The sequence below is a fragment of the Bombus impatiens genome, unplaced genomic scaffold (assembly GCF_000188095.3).
Source record: "Bombus impatiens unplaced genomic scaffold, BIMP_2.2 scf_0406, whole genome shotgun sequence".
NCBI classification, from domain to species: Eukaryota; Metazoa; Arthropoda; class Insecta; order Hymenoptera; family Apidae; genus Bombus; species Bombus impatiens.
In genome coordinates, this window is record NT_176825.1 from 83,954 (window position 1) to 103,776 (window position 19,823).

Genomic DNA, 19,823 nt, shown 5'->3' on the forward strand with positions numbered 1-19,823 from the left:
TACATACATACAGAGCTCAATGCTTCCATAAAATTTATGTGAGTCTAAGAATAACATTTACACTGAGGGGTTTGTACAAACAGCAGATTAAATGCTGTTGCATCTAACAATATAGTACATGGTGTATTCATTCAACAATCTTTGCAGAAATAATGAATTCCTCCATTATAAATTAACAATCGTTAACGAAAGTTACATAGAAATAGTAATCTAATAGGGAATTTGATTTTGATAATACTGTATCATGTCGTAAGTTTTCGTACGGAAATTGAGGTAGCTGTTACGTATTACATTGAGCATATAGGCCGCCGCTTCGCGATCAGTTGCTGTCGGCACGAATCTGCCGCGTAAAAGTTTTATCGTTTGTCCACGGAAGCATGGCAATCCGGTATCAAGCATTAGAGAAACCAGAGAAATAATAGCTTCTTGGTAAGGTCTAAAACAATGTAGTAAAACAATATTATAATTTGATCGAAATTTCTAGAGAAAAAGAAAATATCGCAAATGATTAATTATTTGAAAAGGAAATAAATTTGGTTAAACGAACTATTTATAACTCCAAATTTTAAAAATATTTGTTTGTAATTTACCTAACGGCGAGGAAAGCCTGTACACATAATTCCATGAACCAACGAAAAGGTGCGGCCTCCATTTTACCACCCATTACGAGCACCATTTCATCTGTTAGCTTAATATCAGGCTCAAAGCCTAAATTACCACCAGGCGAACTTTCAAACATAAATCCAAAATCGATATGTATGATATGACCTTCGGTGTCCAACATAATGTTGCCATTGTGGCGATCTTTTATTTGTAAAAGATATGTGATTACACTGTAGGCAGCCATTGATTTCACAAAATTACGACGTACGTTCTGAAATTCTTTTGTCGTTTCATCTCCATAACGTGTAATAAAATATTGATGCATGTCAATATCAGTGGTGCGACCAAGTTGATCGCGTGAAGTTGCATTAGGTACACATTCTATCACACCGCACTGAAATATATATTAATACTTTATAATATTTATCAAAATTGTTTCTTATGACTGTAAGGTGCCTTACCCCAGGTGCCGTAGCTACTACTCTATATGGGAACAAGAATAAATTTAATCCAACTTTTTGAAATATATTCTTGAAAATACTGATCACTTGTAAAGCTAACATATCTTGTCTAACATCATCTCCGACTTTAAAAATAGCAGCTTGCCACGTTTCTTTTTCTGGTTCTCTTTTGATATCAACTTTACCATTAGTCGATACTGCTAATGCAATATTCTCTAATTCGTTAATTCCATATTTTCGAACTTTGAAACGCGCTAAAAATGGTGCTTTTGCGGCACTATAAATAATAACAATAAATCAAATATTAATGACAATACAATGCAAAGTATTCCAAACAAGTAACGTAAATCATAGTACTCACCTCTGCATAGGAGTTCCACTTTGATAATCAATATCAATTACCATTGCTTCAGGATTAGATGGCAAGTAGCAACTTGGCTGTGCTTTAATTTGTGACAAAGCTTTTAGACACGCTGATTTACGTTCAGGACCTTTAGGATATGGCCTTATATCACCTGAAATATTCGTAATCTTTTCGAAGAAGTCAAATTCTCTTTCATAAAATTGTTTTGCTGGGCCAGATAACGATCCTAAAATACTTTTTACAAGCGAATCTAATATATCATACAAAACTGGATCTTTTATTTGTTTATCTTCGTCCACATACATATTTGTGTACATGTTCCAAATTAGTTGATGTGCTACAACCTATATCAAATTAAGAATGACCATAAAGATCTTGATTTGTAAACAATCAAACAATTGACTAGTATTCTTAACACTTACCTGTGAACGTTTAGCGATTTTTTTTATAAATTCTATCACATAACCCATGGTATCATGGCGTACAGCTTGTACAAGTTGTGGTATATAAAAAAGTACAGCATCTGCTGGATAACTACTTAGTACCTCTACTGCATATTGTGCAGAAATTGGATGATGCGGAAATTGACGAGAGAAGTATGCTAGTGCTTGAATAGGTGATACTCTCTCCCATGTTAACATATACACCAACTAAAACATATTGAATTAATAAATCATAATTTCTAATTATATAAATCTTTCAAAATTAATATTGTTCAAGAAATATCTTACTTCAGGTACATCGTTAAGTAATGTATCAGTCGTAACGAGGTATTGTAAAGCTTCTGGGACGTGCATAACCGGCACAGGTTTAAGGCGAACAAGTCCACATACTTCTTTGATAATAATTTCAGAATTCTTTAATCGAACTGGTAAAAATATGGCAAGGATAGGACTAATTTCCCATGCAAGTCGCGTATATTCTCGCCACCGATCATTCATTCCCTTAGCACGCCATTCTGCAATACTTGATTCACCTGGAAGTGCAAGCTCTTGTCTTCCACTAGGATTTCTCCAAACCTATAATTAAAAATGTTAAATAGTGTTTAAAAAAATGAAGAGGATATTGTACTAAATATAAAACTAAACTTACCAATAACATTTCTATTTCGACTGCCAACAGTTCGAGGATCAAATTTCTTTTTTTTATATAATCTTTTACAAACACGTTAGCGTTCATAACACGCTTGCTACGATTACTACGTTTGCCCAAAGTATTGCTACTAGTAGACATTGGAACTGTATTAATCCATACGCTTGTCGGTGTTTTCGAAAATTCAGCGTTCGTTGTACCAAAGGACGTACTCAAAGAACTAATTGTTTCACTAGGTCCAAAAGCACCAGTTGAATACGAATGAGATGTTAACATTTCAAATTCACTGTCGGTGCCAGTCATTACCAAATATTTTTTGTCACTGTGCATTACCTACGACATGATAAAATAAGCATTATGAAACAGAAAGTTAAGAGAAAATTAGCACTTTTTTAATTGAGAGTATTTTACTGACTTGCCAGAAACGTATAAGCGTAACTAAATCCTCGTGTAATTGTTCTAGTTCTTGCGTTGGTACTTGACGATCTCGACAGAAATAATCCAAACAATTACAATATACTCGTTCTCGTAGTACGTTTTTACTTAATGTCCTATAAACAAAATTTATTATTTGTTCGTTTATTTATTAATATATATCGAATTTCTCACATAATATAATACCTCGGTAAAATATCTCCTTGAAGAAGAAGAAGTCCACAAGAAAGCAATTTAAAGCGCACTCCAACTGCAGCAACATGGCGACTCATTCCAGGCTCTTCGCCAGAAGCACCAACAGTCATAGGTAATGACCGATGTAATAATGTGACAATCATATCAACCGTTTCTTGACAGCAATATTTAGCAGTTTCAATCAATTCTACGATAAATGTAACCCAAATATCATGAGGTTTCACTTGAGGGGGATTTGAACCTAACTTGCAACCCTCGTATACTGCTAACGGACTGACTTCTTCTTCGTCCAGTGCGAACAAACCCATTCTTTTGTCAACAGTATACTGCCACGCAACAAACATTTCTTGTAAAAAACGCAGTTTCAAATCTGGCCGTACGGTAAGTATCCACTGCCAGCATTCAACTGCTGTTGTCATAGCTGCAGGAGTGAACAATTCAATTTGTGAAGAAGCTACTGTATGCAGCAAACGTCTATGCGTCCCTGAATAAATTAAAATATTATAATTAATTATAGATTATGAAACAAAATCAAATAATTTTCACGAAATTATTGTTGATAAGTCATACCAGGCATAGAAATTAATAATGCAGTAGCACGCCAAAGAGCGCTACGATGGTTAACGTCATTTCGAGCACGGCAGGCCATCCACACAGCATCAATTAATAAGTCAATAACTTTGTTTCTAATTTCTTCAAAAGATATTTCGGAAGTAGATGATTCGGTTTGTGCCAACGATAGCATTCCTGCTATTTCTCCAGCATATCGTGAACGTGTAGACATCATCGACAGAAGCCACGAACTGGCTCCCTTTGGACCACGTGGTCGTTTATCTAACGAATTAGTCTATAACAAGCGCATTTTATTATTTTTATAATAAAGTATTTTAAAATATTAAATATTAGGAATATCATTTTACGTTTGGTAAGGCCGATGTTGGAATAGCAAGGTCCACAAATTCAAGAACTGAATCCGTAGACAAACATAAACCAGAATGGTGTTTTAATCTAGAAGACGGAATTTGATTTACATATTCCTGTAAATGTGATTTAGTGGCTTGAGGCGCCCACTTCATGGCTTCTTGTACTATACCTTTACATCTCGCAGTGAAATCTTTCACAATAATCTGTGTAACATAGTTTAGATTTAGCATTTGAGTTGCGTATTGTATATTGATTCGCATAATTCCAATATACACACCTCTCTTGCCTCGAGCGTATCCGTAAGTTCTATACTGTATGGTGTACCAGGTATTCGTAAAATTGGTGTCTCTTCGTTTGGATCAATTTGTAACGAGAATGATAAAATCTATATAAATAATAATTTAATTAAGTATGGTAATACTATAAAAGAGAAAGGATGTAGGACAAAAGAAAATTTGTACCTGTAATATATCCAACATACTCCAAAGCACTTTGCAATTCCATAGAAGGTGCGGGAACGCATCCACCAGTGCACTAAGATACTTGTCCGCTATCCGCCTAATCTGTTTATGTACATGATTAAAATACACGAGAAGAAATTGAGCATGATTTTCGAGTTCTTTCTCGCGCCTTTCGTCTTTTGGTTTACGCTGCATAACATCTTTGAATTTTACAAAGACTGAATCAGCAACACAACATATACACTGCCACATGCCGCTCTTATCTTTTTGCAAATCTGTATCGCATAAATATTCCATTATTGGTTGTAAACTAGGTTCAGGACTGTTTGCCACCCTCAAAGTTTCTAACCAATAGACTGATAATAAATATGTACACTGTGCAAATTGCAATTTTGTTACATATTGCGATATATCATTAGTTCTGTGAAAAAAAGACAATGTTTACAACTCTGTTTTTAAAAAATATATTTCCAAGAAAGTAAAAAAATATGTACCGAGTACTTAATTTTAATACTTGACTCCTCAATTCTTGTAATTCGTTTAAAGAAACACTATCATTGCGTACAGCTGAAGTATACTGCAATTCTCTCATCTCAAGACGTGCACTAGTTTGCGAAATAAGGTAAGGTGATTTTACAGCAATTTCCTTGACACCTTCATACCATTCTGCAGGCCATAATCTTGATGCTTGATCACCAGCGAAACCCATTACGACACAATAAAGCCAAAAGTCTTTAAAAAGTTTTAGGAGTCTCTTGTATGGATGCCTGATCGGCGGAAGTCGCCTTACTAATATAGCGATTACAGGAATAAGCACACCTAAATTTCCTGCGCTAGTTGCTGCTTTCTAATATAAGATATAACAATTAAAATCAAATTTTGTAAAGTTTCACTTTCTTAATATTATTATTCAAACCATCAGTTTTAATTACCGTTACTGAAACGTTATTTGACGCCTTATCGCTGGCACGTTTACCCTCTAGTCCGAGTTGAACAAAAAGTTCAAGCAAGTGAAGTAGCAAATCGTCCAATTCTGATTCACCTTGAAGATTTGCTGCTATATTTGCAAGAGCATTTGTGACTGCCTTAGCTACGTGACAATATTGTTTACGATCATCGTTCGAAGCATAAGTTGCGGTACTTGAGCCCAATGACATAGAAAACATTTGCATTATGCCTTCGTAAATCTGAAAACAAAATATATTCTTATGCGATTTATATTATACTGTAATTTGTACGCGAAGATGCTAACAATTTACTTAATAATTACTAATTGATCTTAAACTGAACCTTTGATTCGCATTTCGCAATGATCATACATCCTAACTGATCCACGATCAGAAAATCAAGATCACTCGGAGTACGACAAAATAATTGCTGAAAAAATGGGAATATTGTACGCATAGTCTTTGGGGTGTCTTTCAACGCAACGGCAACATGCCCCAACATGATTACTATGTTTTTCGAAATTAATTCGCTATTCGACCTGTCATCGGATTCACTAAAAGTATTGAAATAAATAATTGAGACATCGTAAGAACTAAGGTGTAAATTCAGGAAACTGATTTATATATATAAAGTGAACAATATATGCAGTACCCGTCACATATGTCAGCAGCAAATAATCTATTCGAGACGCTGGCAACTAATGCTGGTACACAATCTGGATTTACAGAATGAGCAGCTTCTAGAGCAATGCAAAGATTGCCAATAGCTGCGTCGCGTAGTTTTTCAAAGGCTGTTTGTATTGACGAAGTAGTTTGTTTCGAATCTTGCATATCTTTCCCTTAAAAGGAATAACTTTCTCATTAATTTCATATGTAATATTTATTTATGATTGTATGCTACCTCTTTCACTTTGTTGACGGTGTAATTTAAGTAGTATAGGAGATGGAACAACAAGAAAGTCCCGAAGATAATAAATAGATGTACTCGCTATATTAGGAAACTTTTGCGCTAATTTTCCTAATCCTTCAAGGCATACCATTAATAAAGGCATATGCGCCAGCACCAGTTTTGGTCCATGATTAGAATTAATCTTTTCAACTAAACGACCACATAAACTATCCGCACCTGTAAATAATATTTAATTCCATAAATGTTTATCGAGATATGCACGGCATTATTCATAAGTTGGGCAAATGTTGTTAATTCTAAGAAATTCTTCCAGAAAATGAAGAGTTCTGTATGAAAATTAATTTCTCAATAACAGTGATTTAAAACAGCAGTGCATTGAAGTACGTATATTTGCCATGATAATAATCTTGCCTATGAATATTTATTGCTCATTTTTGCATTAACAGTCGATCAAACAGTTAGAATCAGCTAAGAGAATTACGTTTAGTGGTATAATAATTAGACCAATGAAGGTAACGGGAGAACCGCGTTAACGCACTGTCAGAGTAGAAAGTATTTAACTCGTTAGTTAAAAGTATTGAATGTTATCAAAGATGGGACAATCAATCGAAATGTAATATAAGCTAAATTCGAATACCCTCGCCAATCAGCATTGAACTGATATCTGCGAATAGCGCGGACAAATCATACTGGTCTCTCACTGGAAAAATAACGTAATGATCTATAGATAATCCTACCAACACACAAGAATTGAATTTAAATCATTTTATTAAAACAAAAATATTACTAAAACTATATACATGTGATTTTTCAAACTATATTCAAGCGTACATTTATAGTGTCACTTACCAGTTTCATCACCAATTGCCCAAACAAGAAGATCGACACACGCAGAATTGGCCATAACGTTTACTTTAAACCTATTTACAGTTCTAAAATTAGTGTCCATATCCTCGCGTTCGCTTGCATCATGTTGACGTGATTGTAATTCTGTTTGACCGGATAGAAAGAGACCTTTCACGAACTCTTGTACGTCTCTTGTAAAAGGAATAGGCAAATCACGTTGATTTTGTAACAGTTCCCGTAAAAGAGCAACCATTACTAGATTCATTGTCTCATTAAATGTACGATAAGGAAATATTTGCACCTGGCCAGAGTTGTAAACCTAGATAAAAAATTAATGATTAAATGGAATTGATAGCATGGTGAAACTTTATTATAAAATAATGAAACTAACTTGCTGAGTTTCCTCATCAAGGAACATTAAAATTTCTTTAGTAAGCAATTTCTTTGCCAGAGCGAGTACACTTTGTAAATGTACCACATTAAATTGCATAGCAGCTCTCCTTTCAGGACTTTCATTGCATCTCATTTGAGGAAACTGATTGAAACTTGATCCATATCTAGTAAAAAAATATGTGGCTGGATCATAGGGCACTGATGAGTAAGATTGTAACGATGGTCGTTTGGCGTAAGAATATTCGTGATCCCCGATTAGTAGACTTGGTGCAGTATCTATAGCCGGATGAGGATTGAAGTTACCACTTAATGATCGTGGAATAATCGGTCGAAAGTTCGAAAAGCTATGCTGCTTTTTATCCAATGTTAAACGCATTTCTACTTTTGGTACTGAGAGGGGCGGTTCCGGTCTCGGAAAAATTCGGCATAAAAGAGGTGGATCAGTATAAGCAAAGCGACCCATAGATCGAGCTAAACCAATTAATACCGGAACTAAGCATTTGCATAATGATACTGAAAAAGGGAAAAAAGGAAAAACGTAATTATACGAAATTAAATATAATATAGTTAACAATAAGAGAGAAGTACCTACATTTTGCTTGCATTCCTCTATTCCCATTTTGATCTTTGTATCCCCTAATAAGATTTGTTAAAACTGCTAATATTTCCACCTGAGTAGAAATAATTTCTTCGCGTACAGATTCACATCTAGATGCAACATCACTGAGTAATGTGTTTAAGCAGAAACTAAAACGTTCAGCAACAGGAATACGTTCACTAGGTAAACATTTGACCTCATCCAACCATACAGCTTTTGGAAGACCACGTAGTAATCGCAAAAGATATGGTAATATCTTATCCCGATGTTGTAAACCAGATTCCAGAAAATATATTCCCAATGCAATAGTTGTATCTTGTCCTCTTTGATCCAATCGGTATATACCCTGAGCAGATTCTTGTGGGCATAACTTGAACAACTGTGTAACCTATGTTAAACAAATTTTATTTAATTTTTCACAATATTAGTAGAACTATTGAATGTATCATTTGAAACAGAATTTCATAGACACAAGCATTGCAAATTGAATCTTTTATTTAATACTAATTACATCTGATGATGTTTTTTAATTATCATTACAATTTGAAACAATTTAATTTAAAGTAAAATCAATAATTAATCTAAGAAAGGTATAATAAATACTCGTGTAATATACATTATAATAAAAAGCATTACTTTATTTAAAATTAAATGCAGATATATAAAGATTAGTTACATAAAAATTTGATACAAAATAATGTATAGTTAATGAAAATGTTTTATATCTAGTTAGTACAATTGTTAATGTCATATTTTCTTAGTTATATATTCTATGTCATACATTGATTCACAAATTAATAACTAAAATAAAATTTAATAAATTAATCGAAATAAAAGATGAAGATCTATCAATAAATTAAAATATACATATTGTGCAATCTTTTATTTGCAAAGTTGTGTCTACAGAAACAATTCCTTAAACAGTGAATTATATCTGAAACATATGTCAGAAATCATTTATTTAATAGCATAATGACATTAATGATCAACTGCAAACGTATCATTAATGCATGAGTTGACTAGTACATTGTCCTTCGAATTATATCATTAGATGACATATTATCAGGATATCAGCTGACACGTCCTTCAAATTAACCTAATTCTAATTAAATGTCAAGTTTTTTATCGATACATAAATATCATGTTAATGTATAATATCCAATAATTAACGAACCTTTTCCCATGGTGTAGGTTTAATCGCTGCTAAACATCTAGCTAAATGTTGGACGGCTTTCGAGAAAAATAATTTCTCGTCCGCCACCATTTTGCCCACTGTCTACTTATCGTATGATTCCTGTAAATATCGTCTGCTTGTCTGCTTGTCTCACTGACAGACCGCCTTTCGCTACATTCGACCTATCGATCTTGGATTCGATATTTAAATTTGAGCAAGTTTAAAATTGTTCCTGTTTCTAAAGATTTGCAAATGAATGTCGAATTTTAACCATCAATAATTTATTTTTTTTATATAATCGATAGAAAATATAACTAACTTGAGTAAAAAGTGAACATGTATGTGATGTTTTATGTAACGACATACATTATATGTATTCACATTACATGTTTATGTAATTTATTAATAATTTCTTGTGAATTTTCATGTAAAAAAATAAATTTATTAATAATAAATGTTGTATTCTTTGGATCTTTTAAACTTTTGAACTTAAGTTTATTTTATTTTACTTAATTTTATTTAAACTTTATAGTAAATGAAACAATTTTTAGTTAGTTTCAAAGTAAAATTTGTTACTTTAATACCATCTTTTTATCATACACAATTAAATAATATCACATAGATAATTTTTGTTAAATAAAAGATAAGTGGTATATATTATAAGTAAATAGCATATAATAGTGACATTAAGAATAAATTATAATGACATAAGCTAAAACTTAAAAAATTCGTTATATTTAAAATTCGCGTCCTAAATATTAAAACAAATTCGCAACTTTATACGTAGTATATCATTTGCTCATAAATCGATAATAATCTAAAAGTCGATATATCGATTCTGTTTCTCTAAATTACAGTTTGAATTTTTTGTCTTTAGCATTAGTGACGTGCCGGTAAATGAATAAAAAAATTTTTAAGTTTTGTGTTTGCAAATCTTGTATTGTCATGTTAAGTGTAAAAAATTGAAGAAGCACGTTGGGAAGGATTTAGGAGATATTTACGAAGAGGAGATAGAAGAGGATTAGGTGAGTGGATTTATTAAAAATTTAACAGTTTCAAATTATGAAAAACAATATGGTAGCAATGACAAAAATATAGAAAAAAATATATATATATGTTTATTCAAGAACATTTTATAACTGATTATAAATCCTTAAATTTATATCTGTTCCATATCTTTATGTGCAAGTATTTATATGACGATGTTTAGTCCATGATATGTAGTATTCCAACTTTTTGCAATGTAAAAGAAGTTGTTTCTTCGATAAATCTATACTATCTACATTATATCGTTGGACAAACTTTTTGACAAATTCTTTATTTCCAATTTTATTTTTATTTTTTGATATCTCTTCTATTGTCATTGTTAGTAATCTATGTATTTCTGAGAGTGCAACAGCAATATAAAGATATTCATTCTTCTCGTCGGGTCCCTGTATTATTTGATTCCCAGCTTCCTTGAAAACTAATAAAGTTTGTTCATCTTGAGGTAACCAGTTACACTGAAAACAATAAGCAAATATTTTAATGTTTTCATTACTTGTAATATTTTAAATATTAAATGTTATAATACTTACATTAATAATGTTGTGAACAGTGGAAGCGATTGCTGATTCTGGATTTTCAAAAACTGTATTGAGTTTCATATTATCACTAAGATCAAGAAAAACAATTGTAGATTCCATCGGACAGTTTAAATAGTCACCATTATAATAGTTTGCTATGTATGCATACGCATAGATTACATTTATCACATTAAATTCAACATTTGGAGAAGCTTTCTGTAATTAAGAAAATATTTGAAGTTTTCTGCACTCAGATTATATTTAATGAAGTATATACATATATTTATTCTGAAAATTACTTTCAATGCATTAAATATTGGAACATCTACTAAAGGAGGGAGTTGCAATGATTGCTCATCTTTTTGATCCATATCTTGAACTAATTTTTTTTTAGTATGATAGGTCCACCAAGGAATCCATTGAGGTAGAAGTTTTTCTATATCACCATTTTTTACGAGAGCCTCAAATTCTTGCTTTTCATCATCTGTTAATACAGACCATACTTCATCTGCATTATCTAAATTTATATTATTAAGTCTTCTTTCTAAATCTGGTATCTAAAAAAGACATTAGTTTAAATGAAAACACAAGAAAAGTTGTATTTTTCAAAAATATCAATATGAATTTAGCTCACATCTTCTTCATCATCCGAATCTAGCTGTTCTTCTAATTCGTCATTATCAATCTCATCATCACTTTCCAATGCTTCCATATTTTTTAAATCTTCCTCATGTACCCTTTTGAGAATTTCTAGCATTTTCTTTCTACCTTCTGTATCTTTTCCTTGAGACTTTATTTCATCTATTACACATTGCTTATAGAAACTTTCTGAACATTCTGAATGAGCTTCTGACTTATAGCAATCAGAGCTGCAATATCTTATCTCACATCGTGGACAAGTATATTTAGGAGGTCGTGTATTACATCTAAAAATCAAGAAATAAAGTTTTAAAAAGAAGATATTTTTTATGTATTAATTCTTTCAAATTAATAAAGATCAAGAACAATTATTTATTGTTTATTAAAAGAAATTTTTATATAAATATGAAGAAATTCCCTAAAAGAATAATTGACAAAAATAATTTAGAAAATAGATTGGACTTGGGTTTACATAAATCGATTATATGTTATAAGGTATTTACGCAACAAAACACCGTCAAATATTGCTTGTAAACACAGTTTGAGGTTAAGAATATGATACGTACAATTCGCAGACATTATCTGTATCTGTGGTGCACGTTTCTTGAATATCCATGATTTTTCTGTAGATTCATTAAAAATTCTAATTACTTAATCTACTAATGTTGATATCAATTCATTAATTCATAAATTTCGAATGCGTGAAACGCTTACGCCGCGGCATGACGCATTTAAATGTATTGTGTATAAGTATGTAACACGATATAGTGATAAAAAATAATGTTTAATTACGTTATAAAATATATATAGTAAGAAGTAAAGAAAATATATTTTCAAATTATAAAACTCATACATAAAATTATTTATTTATATACATTACAAATTAATTTAAGTTAAATTAAACCTAACCTGTAACTAGGTTTTTTCAACTAGAGTACCATTTTTCAGTTTCTTGTAATTGAATTCAGGTTCTTTCCTCTTACTTGTCCAAGCTTCAGTATCTATTTTTGATAATATTCGTTCAGGATCTACAGCTACTATTTTACATTTTGAGAAATTTGTTTTCTCATCTATAGTCGCTTTAATTTTCCTTTTCTTTTGAGGCTTTTCACTTTTTTCTTCAGTTGTTAAAAACTGTACAGAAGAATTGAGTAACTTTATGCCATAAATGTTGTCCTTTTCTTTTTTTTCATTTATAATACTGTTTATGTTTTTCTTCTTTACTTTAATAGATCTGAAAGAAAATTTTTCTTGGTATATATGAAAGATACGTACATTCTATTTATATTGTAAATAATTCATCTGGAGTTGAATATTTCTTTGTAAAATTAATTACATACTTCTCTATAATTTCGTCCAGCTTTTTTGCAACATAATTCTGGAATGTCGGACTCACACCAAAATTAGAAAATGTCTTTTTCTCCTCCAAATCCTTTCTTAATGATACGGGATTTTTTACATTATTATTTTCTAATGAATCATCTAAAAAGAAGAAAGAAAAATTTGTTGCCAATTATTACAAGTTTCTGTGATAATAAGAAACAAACGTGAAATAGAAACAAAAATGAGGTTATGATACTTACTGTGTTCATCCGTTTTCGTAGAAACGTCTGAGTTTTGAAATTTTTCGTTGGAAAAATAGGTAACCTTCAGAAATTGGTGATCCGTCGCTTCTCTTAATGCAGCTTTTGATATTTCATCTTCAGAACTGCTTGAACCATCATTGTTTTCATTTAACATTGTCATATAGAAGATTCAAACGACTCGATACCAATTGATAGTCGAACTTTAAATTTCTACACTACTGTATACAGATTTAAAAAAATGCCTATCTACAAATTCAGCTAATTACTCTATGAAAGAAATAAACATGAAATGAACCATAAGTTTAATTAACTCATTGCCGAAATTTGTTTATTACTTAGTAGTTATAAATTTTTGTACAGAATGTGAGTACTTGAAATGCGTGTAAAGATGTTCGTATATTGTACAATTATTCAGTAGGAATAATACCCTTCGTTAGCAATTAAAAACATAAGTCTTAAACAGTTCGGTTATTCGAAAGGCATACAGTGGAGGAATAACTAATTACTATATATTTTAATATAAATTTAAAGCTAACGTAAATTACTAAATATATTTCACATACTTTCCTCTTTCTCGAATCAAAAAAGAAATGAAAACAGATGAGTTAGAAATAGGTAAAAACATAAGAAACAGGTAATAAATTTATTTATAAATTGCAATGAAGCGATTACATTGCAACGATGAAATTAAGGATAAGAAAGAAATTAATAACTAACAGAAGGATGATAAAAAAGATTCTAAAGTAATAAAACAAACAAGCAAACAATAGACTAAACCATAAGACAATGGTTACCATTTAGTATTACATATTCTGTACGGTGTCGTCAGATTTTATTCGTAAATTCATTTTGATTGAATGTTATTGTATCGCTATAACCACGTGCGCGCGCGCGCGCGTGCTTAACGCCACACGTACAAAATTCGATCATTTCAAAGAGATATGGCGGTGAAATTGAAATGGAGGTTGTTAAAGAAAATGCAGAAAGACAAAGATGAAAATGATAAACTATAATGATGATGATAATAACGGATGAGGATGAACGATGAAGAAGAAAATGAATGAAAACTTGGAGTACTTGGAACTATATCGTAAACATAAACAATGATATATTTTAAAATATTATAATTATTCTCTGTTCGAGAAGAAAAACACTTCGACTAAATTATGTCAACGTGTTTAACGATAGATTAACAAGAATTACAGGCGCAAATTATCTTCAATCGTTTCTGACCTATTCGATGCTGGCTCGAAAGGAACAATTCGTAGAGACGTGTGGTCTAGAAACTAAATGGACGGGCGAAGTCGAATATTGCCAACGATGTTTATGTACACGATTAATGATCGTATTTTAATTTTCTTCTGTTATTTCTTTTTTCTCTCGTCCTTCCTAATAATTCAATCTTAATCTAAATACATTTAATAATATATTCTCACTTTGCATCAATCATCTCTTATACTTTTTTTTCTTTTATATTAATGCGCTTCTGAGAGGTTTCATGTACACTGTTTCCTTTTTCCCGTGTATGTATGTATGCAAGTATATGTATTTTTCTGCATTTACTTTGTTAATTTAAATCGTTATAATCATTTTGCTCTGCTTATTTCTTTTCTTTTAAAACGATAACTGTAAAATGTATAAAATATATAAGGAGCAACGTTCGCGAATACATTTTATACAAATACAGGGTTTCGAAAGTAAAGATATATATTGTATATGTGTGTACGTATATTCATCTTAGTTCCTTTTCCTCTAATGATGTGTGCATTGGCTCTTCTGTCTCGTTTATTTAATTTATTCCTTGTATTTATCCTTTTATGTTTGTTTGTATGTATTTATGTATGTATATGATCATCGTATGTATACTTATTATACTTATATATTCATTCCTCGTCGTCGTACCTCAATGTACAGTTAACGTTTTATATTTTATTTTTTATAATTTTTTGTTTGTTTGCTAAGGCATTCGTTATGGCAAGTATATTTTAAAAGTGCTGATGTCTAAACGCGCGTGAATACTTAATAGTTTCTGTTTTTTTCCATTTTCCGTACAGTTTATAAAAGTATATTGGCCAGTTATGTAACCACTAGTTAGCCAGCTACGTGTCACTTAAAAAACGATTCGCTCGTTAGAAAAAGAACTAATCTGCTTCATATTCTTCATTTTTTTTCCTTTTTTATTTTGCTTGTTTCTTTAGTTTTAATAGTTGTTCTTGTTCTTTTGCTGCTGTGGTAGTTTAACTCGTTTCGCGTTTTAAATTCAATTGCGCCTTATAATCCGTGGCCACTAATTGTTTTCTTTTTACTCTCTATTTTGCATGCATCATTACACTTTATGCTCGTTATTCGATTATCTGCAACGTTTTTTATCTCTTATTTATTCTTTAATAAAATATATTTAATCGCAGGCTAGAGAATCGGAAACAAGAAGAAGTATACGTGTATATGTCGCAAGAAGTACGATGTACCTATTCCTTCGCGATAGAGTTTCTTCATACGTATTATTAGTATTATTTCTTAATTCATCTTATTTCTCGACCAAACGTTTTCTAATTATGATTGATGTGGTCGTGACGAAAATCGTCCACCTTTTCACGTTTTTCTATCCTTTCCTGCCTCTTTCCATTTGTTTACACCGCTATAACGAACACGAAAACTTTCATCAGTGTACGTGTGTATGTGTAGACATCAAATTGCGGATGGTAAGATTATTTCGATCAAAACCCTAACCCTGTCTATTTCCCTTAAACCCCTTCTTCGTTTCGTCAGTTTTAAACATATTTTTACTTGCTCGAGCCACGAGCTGGCTTAAACGAAATTCATCTTTTTCGTACGCACGCGCGCATATACACTTACATGTACGTGAATACACGTATATCTTTTATTCTTTTTTTTTTGTTTCATCGTAATCGCAAAACACAATTATATTCGTTCCATGGGGAGGTGGTTGGATCACTTTTGCGAACAATGGTGTAGCGGTTCGAACGAAATTTTGAGAATCGAACTGAGGTTTCTCTCTGAGAACTCTCCAGTTATTACTTTTCGATCGTTTTGCAATAACTCGCTAAAGGTTGGATTAACTGGTTTATTTGCAATGGAACTTTATAAATATTTCCTAGAGTAAAAGTCCATCGATTTTTCTCACCAGCTATGATTTCGTTTAAAGTTCACTTATTATCAGGACCAACGTTACCTTATCAACACGTTACATTTCACTTGCGATTCTTTATCAGAGTATTCCTGTTATTAAAATTTGTTCATTGTTAACGTCGTGGTTTTAAAAGAGAATTCCAGACATTTGCTTAATATCTTTTTTCTCACTATTTCTAAGGTTGCAAAACCAAAGAAAATTTATATCTTGCGACTAGAGAGTTATTATATACAGTAAATACCGATCAGGCAACTTGTTTCTAAAGTCTCGTTCAGATTAATCAGACTACTTGAACTCAAATAACTGGACACATATTTGTCACGATTATAAGTCAAGTTACTTAATTAGAAATCGTTCGAGTTCAAGCAACCTGACTTCAACTAGATACCTAAAATGACATACTAAAATCGACTTAGTTTGAGGAACCAACATCTTAATCACTGTTATTTGTTTCAAATCAAGAGACGATTAAGAGATCCTCTTTAATCTTAGGTTTACGAAAAAACCTAAAAGGATATTTCAAATCAATTAAAGTAATAAATATTAATAAAATAACTACTTGAACGTAACCAAATAAGAGCGAAGTGTGTTATCGTTAGCTACTGAGAACAAACGTAGAAACTTGAAAGAGTATTTAAATTCAAATAAAACAAATATAGGAACATAACACGTTGCTCGCCGTGAAAAATTCCAGCTATATGGGCCGTGTGAATCATATGGCGCTTCTCAGCAAAGAACAGTGAAAAAATATGTTTTTTAGGGAAAAAATTCATTCATTAACGCTTAAACATATAATTCTATAGCTTGTCGCTATCCTATTGAAAAATAAGGCAGTTCCGACCACAAGAAACCAGATATTTGTAATTACTGTGGCAGTCAACGAGATAAAAGGATATTTCTCAGTTGTAAAGGGATCATAAATTACTCGAATATAGTTCATTTGTCTAATCTAAACGAGGCTTGACGGAACTGAAATCGACAGGTCTAGAACATATAATCCAGATCAAGTCGCAAACATTCATTTTTGGCATTAATTTATCTACAACGATACTACACCATTGGGCTTCATCGGACGACGGAATTACAATGGAACGAAAATATACATGTTAACTCTTATTAACCGCAAACGTCGCTTTTGCTCGAACACGTTTTTATAATAATCACTCTACTTCTCATTTTCAAACGATTAGAATTCTATATCCTTCCCGGAGCGATAGGAATATCTCGATCGATTTTTAATTCTTTGCGCACTCGATTCAAATATTCATATATTAGGTAGTTTCATATTTTCTATTAGTGGAAACTGGATTTCGAACGTTCGTACATAGAGAAGTAATTATTAATCGCTACTTATAGATTTCGGTTCATTTGTAAAGTGAAAATTCAGAGGATGAAGGATACGAATGGAGATGGTCGAGTGCGAAAAGTTAAACACCGATACGGAACTCAATAATTGAACGATAGTTCGTAATTGCTTCATCTTCATTTTTTCTTTTTTTTTTATCTGATTCCATATTATTCGCTTTTACAATTATTTAGTGCGTCTCGAACAAGCACCTATATGAGCTCTTAATTTTTATATCCGCTACTATGCTTGCTTTTTTTTTATGGGGCTGCACTCTTTCTCTCTCTCTCTCTCTCTCTCTCTCTCTCTTTCGCTCGCTTTCTCTCAATTCTTCTCTCTCTCTCTCCTTCTCTCTTTCTTAGTTTCACGTTCTCGTCGGTTTTTACATCGAACAAACCGATATCGATGTTCGTGATCGATCATTCCGCGAAAACGTTATTTATTTATTTTTCTTTTTCTTTGTGTAACAAACTTAGCGAACGATGTTCTAATTAGAAAAACGTCAAGAGATTCGTACCAGCGCTTGCGTGTAGCATACATACATAGATTCATACGATAAGCGCGATGCGACCAGATGCACGCTTATGGTGTGAATTTTGTAGAAAACTCTTTTCGTAGAAAATTGACGCTAGGGTAATGTTTTATATTTGTTTCTCTCTCGCTCTCGCATTTTCTCAATTCCGCTCACATGCACGATCCTCTTTCGCTCGTTTTCAGTCGCTCGTCGCGCATCCATTCTTTCTCTCGTGTTCTTTTTTATTCTTTTTTTACTGTTTATATATCCGTTTGTTTGTTTCTTTACAAGGCGCTACTATACGCAGGTTTCTCGAGCGACTAAAATGATTTCTACACGGTGGCACACCGCTGGATCGATTTAACGATGATCACTACGTTCAAATCAATTCCTATCGGAATTTCTATGAATTAGACCTTTTCATGGTGTAATACGAAGATTGGACAAATTTCCTGACTTGATACGTATTAGTTATAAATAAATAATTGGAGAGGGGATAAGCAAATATTAGAATTTTATTATATGTATGTACATGGCTAAAATTAGATGTTTTTGCATCTGATATGATAAATATAAATATAGTGGAATTTTAATGTTGGCTTGACGCTCACGATAGTTTAACATTCGATCGAGCAAGGATGTTAAAATTATTCAAGATTTTTTTAATTGATCTCTGTTAAGATTTTTATTGTTGGGTTTTGGCCTTATCTTCGTAGGAAAAATCTTACTAATATATTAACATATTTCTCAAAAAGATAGAACAAAGATTACTGCAGAAAGATTGACATTTTCCATTATCTGTATTGCAAATTTTTTTATAGCTGTTTTAGACATCATTTTTTTTCGTTTTCATCGTATTATATAGACGTAAGTGTATTAAATTAATTACTATTAAGCCTAGACCAATTTATGTTATTTTTTGTCGGAACTAAGCCATTAGCATATTTTAAGAAAGATAAAGATTATTATAAGATTAGATAAAGAATTGAAACTTTCTTATTTTCTCTTTTCAAACTATTTTTATCATGTTTCTCACGTAAGTCAACGATCCGGCATATTTGATAATTAAATGTCTCGAAAGCTGCAGTATTAGAATTCTACTGTAATTCAGAATGTGGAAAAGGGACCATTTTTTAATCTTTAATTGCTTCGAGATTAAGAAAACCACAAGTCTCGAGATAATTTTTACAAAGGCTATTGGATTGTTGTAATTTTTTCTGTCACCACCGAAAGTTACACACGATGCATAAAATGAAGAAGCAAGAAATATCTATTTTTAACTGGAATTACGAAACTGTTAATTTTTTCTAATTAGTATAATCTTTGGGTTGGACATAGTACAATCAAAACCACTGAACCTAAGTCTTCGATAGAAACTAGTTTTCTTACACACAATAAAATTGCTTCATCTTTCTTATGCATACAATCCTGTTATAAATAGTATTATCAAGGAAAGTGCAGAAGCATCGGGCGATTTAATTGGAACTTTGGACACTGGTAGATTTTGTCGTTTCGTTTATAAAAATATGTGAATATTTTTCACGACATCAATTATTAAACTTTCATTACTGCTATAAACTGAAATTGAGTTATTATATTTAACAACCATTACTATATGAC

General features: G+C 31.8%; 3 protein-coding genes across 4 annotated transcripts; all 3 read right to left on the minus strand.

The window, feature by feature from the left end:
• Nucleotides 1-144: 144 nt before the first annotated feature.
• On the minus strand, nt 145-9,580 carry LOC100746459 (phosphatidylinositol 4-kinase alpha). Its single transcript, XM_012386637.3, has 22 exons — nt 9,404-9,580; nt 8,224-8,617; nt 7,630-8,144; nt 7,242-7,557; nt 6,384-6,608; nt 6,135-6,321; nt 5,826-6,036; nt 5,468-5,722; nt 5,030-5,382; nt 4,536-4,956; nt 4,352-4,459; nt 4,071-4,277; nt 3,721-3,997; nt 3,142-3,634; nt 2,936-3,071; nt 2,521-2,853; nt 2,160-2,447; nt 1,851-2,078; nt 1,426-1,772; nt 1,065-1,341; nt 591-997; nt 145-436 (listed from the first exon to the last, which is right to left on the minus strand). Exons 1-22 carry the CDS (start codon nt 9,491-9,493, stop codon nt 211-213), a joined length of 6,294 nt encoding a protein of 2,097 aa, XP_012242060.1. The 5' UTR covers nt 9,494-9,580; the 3' UTR covers nt 145-210.
• Nucleotides 9,581-10,116: 536 nt separating this feature from the next.
• On the minus strand, nt 10,117-12,741 carry LOC100748768 (zinc finger HIT domain-containing protein 2). 2 transcript variants are annotated; one of them, XM_003490168.4, is made up of 6 exons: nt 12,517-12,741; nt 12,174-12,230; nt 11,603-11,894; nt 11,268-11,525; nt 10,981-11,184; nt 10,117-10,905 (listed from the first exon to the last, which is right to left on the minus strand). In XM_003490168.4, exons 2-6 carry the CDS (start codon nt 12,221-12,223, stop codon nt 10,582-10,584), a joined length of 1,128 nt encoding a protein of 375 aa, XP_003490216.1. In that variant the 5' UTR covers nt 12,224-12,230; nt 12,517-12,741; the 3' UTR covers nt 10,117-10,581. The 2 variants fall into 2 exon arrangements, with proteins under 2 accessions (XP_003490216.1, XP_033177090.1); XM_033321199.1 differs by lacking the exon at nt 12,517-12,741 and having other exon boundaries at nt 12,174-12,418.
• Nucleotides 12,517-16,647, minus strand: LOC112212972. Its single transcript, XM_024368235.2, has 3 exons — nt 13,191-16,647; nt 12,948-13,089; nt 12,517-12,841 (listed from the first exon to the last, which is right to left on the minus strand). The coding sequence occupies exons 1-3, from the start codon at nt 13,351-13,353 to the stop codon at nt 12,523-12,525; spliced, it is 624 nt and encodes a 207-aa protein (XP_024224003.1). The 5' UTR covers nt 13,354-16,647; the 3' UTR covers nt 12,517-12,522.
• Nucleotides 16,648-19,823: the final 3,176 nt, after the last annotated feature.